This window comes from Papio anubis, chromosome 16 (assembly GCF_008728515.1).
Source record: "Papio anubis isolate 15944 chromosome 16, Panubis1.0, whole genome shotgun sequence".
NCBI classification, from domain to species: Eukaryota; Metazoa; Chordata; class Mammalia; order Primates; family Cercopithecidae; genus Papio; species Papio anubis.
Window position 1 is genome coordinate 28284637 of NC_044991.1, and position 8946 is coordinate 28293582.

The 8946-nt window shown below is 49.9% G+C and overlaps 1 protein-coding gene across 1 annotated transcript in view; it reads right to left on the reverse strand.

Moving 5' to 3' along the window:
• Positions 1–5897, reverse strand: part of RSPH14 (radial spoke head 14 homolog) — an 83287-nt gene extending 77390 nt beyond the window's left edge. Inside the window, exons 1-3 of the mRNA XM_003905311.3 lie at positions 5578–5897; positions 3510–3760; positions 2133–2235 (exon numbers count right to left, since the gene is read on the reverse strand). Coding sequence (XP_003905360.1) covers positions 2133–2235; positions 3510–3708 — 302 coding nt within the window. The 5' untranslated portion in view covers positions 3709–3760; positions 5578–5897. The remainder of the gene's footprint in view (positions 1–2132; positions 2236–3509; positions 3761–5577) is intronic.
• Positions 5898–8946: the final 3049 nt, after the last annotated feature.

Consider the following 8946-nt stretch of genomic DNA (forward strand, 5'->3'; position numbering starts at 1 on the left):
AAGAGGGGGCTCCCCAAAAGGCTGGGGCTTGTGCCCTGACTTCGCCAGTCTGTCTGCAGTGCCAGCCTGCCCTTTTTGGTACAAAGCATGTGAATTAAGATGCTAGCCATGGCACCACCTCCACCTCCACATACATACGGTTCACACAAGGCCAGGGCTACACATAGGATCAGCCACCAAGGCAATGAGAGCTTGGGGACTGGCAGGGCTGAGTGACTTTGGGTTTTGTGAGATGCCCTGGCACTCCTGGAACGATTTGAAGCCTCTCTGAATGGCTACCTGTTTATACCAAACAACCCCCAAGGCAGTCAGCACCTTGCCTTTCTTGTCTTTTCTTCTTTCTGGGCCTGTGTACACTGGGCAGTGGCCCCTTTATCAAAAAGACCTGGGCCAGGGCTTGGGGGTGTTTGTGATGTGCGGGTCTGTATTTTTGGGGGGTGGGGACAGGGCTGGTGGGGAGAAGTTCCAGTGAAAACCAGAAAACCTCCTAAACAAACAAATTCTTTTTTTTTTGGAGACAGAGTCTCGCTCTGTCGCCCAGGCTGGAGTGCAGTGGCCGGATGTCAGCTCACTGCAAGCTCCGCCTCCCGGGTTTACGCCATTCTCCTGCCTCAGCCTCCCGAGTAGCTGGGACTACAGGCGCCCACCACCTCGCCCGGCTAGTTTTTTGTATTTTTTAGTAGAGACGGGGTTTCACTGTGTTAGCCAAGATGGTCTCGATCTCCTGACCTCGTGATCCGCCCGTCTCGGCCTCCCAAAGTGCTGGGATTACAGGCTTGAGCCATCGTGCCCGGCCAACAAATTCTAAAAGAGCTGTTAACACTGGGGTTTTTTTCTAATACAAAGTAAAACTATTGATCGCTGGTGAAGAGGGTGAGCTGAGCTGATGTGGGAAAGCCTCTCCAACCACGTCCACCCTGTTGCCCCAACACCTAACTAAAATACTCTATGAAATCTTTTTTAAGTGTAAAATGTGAAGCTGTGCTGGTCAGGCGTGGTGGCTCACGCCTGTAATCCCAGCACTTTGGGAGGCTGAGGCGGGCGGATCATGAGGTCAGGAGATCGAGACCATCCTGGCTAACATGGTGAAACCCCGTCTCTACTAAAAATACAAAAAATTAGCCGGGCGTGGTGGCGGGCGCCTGTAGTCCCAGCTACTCGGGAGGCTGAGGCGGGAGAATGGTGTGAACCTGGGAGGCGGAGCTTGCAGTGAGCCAAGATCACGTCACTGCACTCCAGCCTGGGTGACAGAGCAAGACCCCACCTCGAAAAAAAAAAAGAAAAACTGAAGCTGTGCTTACACAGGAAAAGGACACTTGCAGGTGCCAGAAACCAAGAACCCAGCCATCATGAACAGGAAGTGAGGCCACCAGCCCAGACCAGATATGCACTTTGACGCTGTTATTTTACCACCTTCACAGGGACAGGAGCCAAAGCCACAGGCCCTGTGGGGATCTGGGTTGGGGAACTGGGCTCTCTGTAAAAAGCTAAGAAATGGCAAAATTGTTGCAGAGGTAAGATCTGAACTTTCTTCCCACCTTGAAAGTGGGAAACTCAGCTGGGTCCGGTGGCTCACACCTGTAATCCCAGCATTTTGGGAGGCCGAGGCAGGCAGATCACTTGAGGCCAGGAGTTCGAAACCAGGCTGTCCAACATGGTGAAACCTGTCTCTGCTAAAAATACAAAAATTAGCTGAGCGTGATGACACATGCCTGTAGTCCCAGCTACTCGGGAGGCTGAGGCACAAGAATTGCTTGAACCCGGAGAGGCAGAGGCTGCAGTGAGCTGAGATGGTGCCACTGTACTCCAGCCTGGGCGACAGAGTGAAAGACTGTCTCAAAAAAGAAAGAAAAGAAAAAGAGAGAGAGAGAGAGAGAGAGGGAGAGTGCTCAGAGCTCGGAACTAACATAAAATAAATAAAAATTAGTCTGGAACAGAGGGTCCCATAAGATCCACACAGAGGCAACCCAAACCACCCCCACAGAGTCCTGCCCTGGCTAAATAGAAGCCCCTCCAAAAACTGGTGCTGCAGATAAAACTCCAGAGCACTCTACGCAGCTCAAGGGCATCATCCACCCAGGGGAGAAGTGCGGCTGGCAAGCGTCACACTGGTTTCCAGAACAGCATCCCACCTGCCCACGCTATGGCTCGCCGTGATGTAGAGCACCTCCGTGGTCTTCATCCGCACCATGCTGTTGCTATCCTTCAGCAAAACTTTCAGGTTCTCCATACAGCCTACAAAAAACAAACAAACCAACCAACCCTTGAATGTTTGCCAGTCTCAGAAACCAACTAACCCAGAAGTCAGTAAGTGGGCCAGTTGGGGCAGGAATGTACCAGAGGTTCTGCTGCTTTGGGGCACTGGGGAATCATGTTGGTTATGCAGCATTTCAGAGTCACTGAAGAGGCTCCTGTCTCATCCAACCCTCCTTGTGATTCTCCCTGCACACTTCCTACCAGTGCCTTCTCACAAAGTCTGCCATGAGATTAAGAAAATGGGCTTTGTCATTTCTTTGACCCCAGGAGAGATATGGGGTCAAATTACAACCCTGTGTCAAACTAGTCACATGACCTTGAGTGGGTTACACCTAGGGATGCCAGATTTAGCCAATAAAAATCCAGCTTTGTCTGGGCATGGTGGCTCATGCCTGTAATCCCAGCACTTTGGGAGGCTGAGGCAAGCAGATCACCTGAGGTCAGGAGCTCAAGTCCAGCCTGGCCAACATGGTGAAACCCCATCTCTACAAAAATACAAAAATTAGCCAGGCATGATGGCAGGTGCCTGTAGTCCCAGCTACTCAGGAGGCTGAGGCAGGAGAATCACTTGAACCCTAGAGGCGGAGCTTTCAGTGAGCCATGATAGTGCAATTGCACTCCAGCCTGGGCAACAGAGCGAGATTCCATCTCAAAAATAAATAAATAAATAAATAAATACAAATTCAGCTTTATTTATTTATTGGACAAACCTAGACTGACAATCCTTCTCTGAACCCTGCTTTTCTTATCTCTGGGTTGAGAATGGACTCTCCCTTGTAGGTGGCCTTTCTGAGGATTAAGATAATCCAGGCTGCGTGTGGTGGCTCACATCTATAATCCCAAAACTTTGGAGGCTGACCTGGGAGAATCAATTGAGGCCAAGAGTTCAAGAACAGCCTGGGCAACATAGCAAGATCTTCTTTATTAAAAAAAAATTTAAAAATTAGTCAGGCATGGTGGTCCATGCTTGTAGTCCTAGTTACTCAGGAAGCTGAAGCAGGAGGATCTCTTGAGCCCAAGATTTCAAGGTTACAGTGAGCTATGATTCTGCCACTGCACTTCAGCCTGGGAGATGGTAAGACGCTGCCTCAATAAACAAATATTTCTTAAAAAGAACCTGGGCACTGTGCCTATAGCGGAACTGGCCTAGAGTCAGCTTCAAACAACAGCAACCCTTATTACTGAAGTTCTACCCAGTGTCCGAAGCCATGCTAGGACCCCAGTCATGGCCACCTGTGCTGTGTCACGCTCACCTATGCTCATGGCCTTGTAGATACACTCGGGGTCATGCATGAGGTCACACAGGGCCATGAGGGCTTTCTGCCTCGTCTGGAGGTCCTCTGACTGCAGCTCCTCCTTCAGCTTGGGCAGGGCCCGATGGCCATAGGCAGTGGTAATCTGGGTAGTGTTGATGTTAACGGGAAACTCCATGGAGTTCTGGGAATGGGCCATCTATCCCCAACGACAGAGGCCTTCCCAAATGAAGTTCTGCAGAAACCACTCACTAAAAGAAACCAAAAAGCTGTCATTATTTCTACTATGATTTAAAAGCTACTTCTCATTTGATCCTCCAAACTGTGAGGGCAGGCAAATGGGTATTTTTACTTTCATTTTACAGATGAGCAAACTGAGGCTGACAGCAATGAAGAGATTTGCTCAAAGTCCCAGTGAAGGTAAGTAGCAGCCCAGACTGCAAACTCCAGAGCCCCCCCCCCACACACACAATAGTGCTTCACAGAAGAAACCACTGATACTTTCATCTGGATCTTCAGTCAAAGGCATTAAAGGACAAAACAAACCAAACAAGCAAACTCCGAGATGGTCACTCTGTTTAGTGCTTATCTTGTGCCAGCAATAAGTAGTATCCAACTCAACTACCCCATAAGGAGGGGGCTTGTTTTATCCATATTTTACAAATGAGGAAACTGAGGTTCTGGCCAAGGAGCTTACTGGAGGCTGTGAAACTGGTAAGACTAGGAGCAAATATTGAAATCTGGGTCTAGCTCATTCACTGCCAGGAACCCATATTCAGATGCTTCTGACACATCCATGAAAAGGAATTAATGTTAAAAGGTGATTTATGGGCCGGACACGGTGGCTCAAGCCTGTAATCCCAGCACTTTGGGAGGCCGAGGCGAGCGGATCACGAGGTCAGGAGATCGAGACCATTCTGGCAAACATGGTGAAACTCTGTCTCTACTAAAAATACAAAAAAACTAGCCGGGTGTAGCGGCGGGTGCCTGTAGTCCCAGCTGCTTGGGAGGCTGAGGCAGGAGAATGGCGTGAGCCCGGGAGGCGGAGGTTGCAGTGAGCCGAGATCACGCCACTGCACTCCAGCCTGGGTGACAGAGCGAGACTCCGTCTCAAAATAAATAAATAAATTAATTAATTAATTAATTTTAAATAGGTGATTTATGGCCAGGCGCAGGGGCTCACGCCTGTAATCCCAACACTTTAGGAGGCCCTAGGTGGGCGGATCACAAGGTCAAGAGATCGAGACCATCCTGGTCAACGTGGTGAAACCCTGTCTCTACTAAAAATACAAAAATTAGCTGGGCGTGGTGGCACCTGCCTGTAGTCCCAGCTACTCAAGAGGCTGAGGCAGGAGAATCGCTTGAACCCGGGAGGGGGAGGTTCCAGTGAGCCAAGATCGTACCACTGCACTCCAGCCTGGCAACAAACAAGACTGTGTCTCAAAAAAAAAAAAAAAAAAGGTGATTTACTTTTATTACAGACACACACACACACACACACGCTTTCAGCAACTATGCGCAGTGTAGGTTAGTAGTTAAGAACTGGCTCCAGATTCAGGCCATGGGTGACCCTTGGCAAGTTTCTTCCTCTATCTGTGTCTGTCTGCAGCTTCAAAGGGGAGATGATAACAGTACCTCCTTCCCTGCCTCCCAGAATTGTCATATTAACGAATACACCTAAGCCTGGCATACCAGGGCTTCAGATATGTTGGCTGTGGTTATTACTATGGTTGTTATCATGGTTAGTAGAATGGACAGGCCCCAGGCCTGTAGGAATCTACTCCAAAAGGTAAGCCAGATGCTCACGCGGGACACCAGATGACAACAGTAGAAGTGGGGGCCGGGCTGGGAGGGACGTGGCCATGTTTGAGTTGAGCTCCCCTCACAGGAAAGGTGGGCGCTGGAGACACAGAGGCCTGCCCTCTTCTAAGGGGCGTGGGCTGAGAGAGTCCGGCCGGAGACGAAAGTGCGTGATTTTGAGTGTGGGGACAGGGCCCTGTGTGAATGGGACTGGGTGGGTCACTGGGCTTCCCGTCCCCGGGCCCCTAGCCCACCGCCGTCGCCTCACCTGCCTCCGCAGCCCTTTCTGCTTCCAGTAGCGCGTGCCAGTGGCCAACCTATTCAGTTGCCAGGCGACATCGTTGCCAGGCGACTCCGGTAGCGTCCCCAGCGCAGCTGTCTACATACTCAGCGCCCACTGCGCAGGCGCAAACAGCCCAAGGCTGCGGCCGGCTGCAAAGCGGGATCATTTACAGGGTTGCTGCGGGGACCAAAGGCAGCTCAGCTTTCTTCAAAGTACAGAAGGGAAGGGAAGTGACTTATTTACGCCCTTCTCTGTACTGGGTACTTTGCATGCCTCTGATCCTCAGAGTAAATTCATAAGATGGCAACATCTAGTTTAGGGACAAGAACCTCAGAGCAGTTCAGCCGTTTCTCCAATTTTTTTTTTTTTTTTTTTTGACGGAGTTTCGCTCTTTCGCCCAGGCTGGAGTGCAGTGGCACGATCTTGACTGCAACCTCCACTCCACTCCGCGCCACGCACTCCCCCAACCCGGGTGCAAGTGATTCTCCTGCCTAAGCCTCCCAAGTAGCTGGAATTATAGGTGCCCGCCACCACACCCGGCTAATTTTTGTATTTTTAGTAGAGACAGGGTTTCGCCATATTGGCCAGGCTGGTCTCGAACTCCTGACCTCAGGCGATCCACCCGCCTCGGCCTCCCAAAATGTTAGGATTACAGGCGTGAGCCACTGCGCTCAGCCAGTTTCCCCCAAATTACACAGGCCTGATCTCTGTACCGCCTAGCCCTGCCCATGCCCCTTGCTCTGCAGGCTGACCTCCTGGTAATGACAAAGGTTAGCCCCTGCAGTGGACCCAACACACTGCTGGCCGGTGTAGCTGTTCTCAAAAGCAAGCCAGACCCAGCCACCACCTGCATAAAACCCTCCATGGCTCCCCACTGGTCTCAGGGCTGAGTCCAAACTCCTAGCCTAGTGCTGAAGTCCCTGGGTGATGGCCTCCTCCAGCCATGCTAGACTCTCTCTTAATCCCTCAAATACCACCCCGCTCCTGAAACCTGAGCGCCCTGTAACACTAATTATTACCTCTTTGTCCTTCAGGATGCAACTTGGTGAACACTTCTTCCATGAAAACTTCCTTCTCCCTGAAGGAGTGAAGTATGCGCCATCCCAAAATATGCTGGATTGGTATATTGACCATTTTGAGTTGACAACATTGGAAAAATAGTAGCCTCAGAAAGGGCTAGCTGGGCCAGGTGCAGTGGCTCATACCTGTAATCCCAGCACTTTGGGAGGCTGAAGGGGGAGAATTGCCTGAACCAAAGAGTTTGAGGTTACAGTGAGATACGATCACACTACTGCACTCCAGCCTGAGTGACAGAGTGAGACCTCAACTCTAAAATCAATCAATAAATATAATTTTTAAAAAAGATACAAGAAAAGGCAAACAGATATGCTTCTTTCTGCGTTCAGCAAGCCATAAAGATTCCTCTAGGAGTGGTACCCTCACTGTACCAGGGCAGGAAAATAGCCCTTATCAGCTGAGACTAAAAATTAGGGACTGCAATGGACCTGAATAAATATACTTAACCCTGTCTTCCACTAGGTTTATGCCCCTCATATTATCTCCTACTGAATCCCCTAGAATTTACTGCCCCAGCCAGATCCCCTTTGTCCTGCCATTTCTTCGCAAATTTGTCATCCTTTGTCTAAAAAGTATAAAAGCATCTTGCTTTGGCCACTTCTCCAGACTTCACTCTGGTAAAGATCCCCATGTGCATGTAAAACTAATAACATTTATATGCTTTTCTCTTGCTAATCTGCCTAGTGTCAATTTGGTTTCTAGATCTAAGCAAAGAGCCCACTTAAGAGCTAAAGGAGGCGGGGGCCAGGTGCGGTGGCTTACGCCTGTAATCCCAACACCTTGGGAAGCCAAGGTGGGCGGATCACATGAGGCCAGGAGTTGGAAACCAGCCTGGCACACATGGCAAAACCCTGTCTCTACTAAAAAAAATTAAAAAATTAGCCAAGCATGGTTGGTGCGCACCTGTGGTCCCAGCTACTCGGGAGGCTGAGGCAGGAGAATCGCTTGAGCCGGGAGGGGGAGATTGCAGTGAGCCAAGATCACGCCACTGCACTCTAGCCTGGGTGACAGAGTGAGACTCCATCTCCAAAAAAAAAAAAAAAAAAAAGCTAAAGGAGGGGTTCAAGGTGATCTCTAGCTCTTGTCAAATCCCCAAATCCAAATTAGTAAGTGATCCCACAGCTTAACCCTTCCCTTCTCATAAATCCCATTGGCACACTCCCCCTAATTCTCTATTTAATTCTTTGCTTCCCGCAGCGGACTCCAATTTCCCTGAGGGTGGACACCATGTCCGTTCTGTTTCCTTGTCTCCCCAGTGCTGGGCATATACCAAGAAGCTTTCAGTACGTGAATGAATGATTAATGGACTTGAATTAAGCTTTACAATATAAAAGCACTTTCACCATCTCATGTGATCCGTTGAAATAGATAGTTGCGTTTATTTTATAGTTGAGTAAACTGAGGTGTGGAAGGTGGAACAACTCACCTAAGTTCACCCCCTAAGCCTCAACCTTAGCAGTGAAACTCACTAAAAGACATTAAAAAGAGCCAGGTGTGGTGGCCCTTGACTGTAGTCCCAAGGACTGGGGAGGCTGAGGCGGGAGGATTCCTTGAGCCTCAAGAGTTTGAGTCCAGCCTGGGCAACATAGCAAGACTCCATCTCTTAAAAAAAAAAAATACATCGAACATCAGCCTCCAGCACACTTAGCTTTGAATTGAAGATGATTGAGTTAAATCTGTTTACTAAGGATTCCATATTGTGATGCAGAAAAGTTAAGGAGCTGGAGTAAGTATGTTCTGAAACTGAACTCTGGACTTAGAAGCTGGTTCCGCGGTTTTATAAGGGCCACGAGAGGCCATCTAGCCCAAAACAGCTAACTTTCCAAACCGAAACTAGTTCAGAGGGAATCACTGACTCAGGTCAGCTTTTTATTAAGGAAATTAATTTGGTACCGTGGGCTTTAGAAGCCAGGCATATAATATTCAGACAACACTGGATTCAGATCTATGCAGACTAAGGTCAGTAGATGGTAGGCAAGTCCATCTCTTGCAGCTGCAGGGTGCTTGACTCCAATTAAACATCAATACTACATCAGGAGCTCTTATGCCATGACCGCCCCACCCCTCCCAGCCGAGGTGATCACCAGAACCGGCGCAAATCTCTCCACTGTCAGCGCCAGCCAGAGCCCAGGCTCCGCCCCCGGGCCTCCACGGCCCCGCCCCCCGCCCACCCATCCAGCACCGCCCTTGTTGTCGTGGTGATCTCTGGCTCTCCAGGGTGTCCGGGAGTCTCCCTGCTGCAAGCCCCGCCCAGACTCCAGGCCGGCTCTCGTTGCT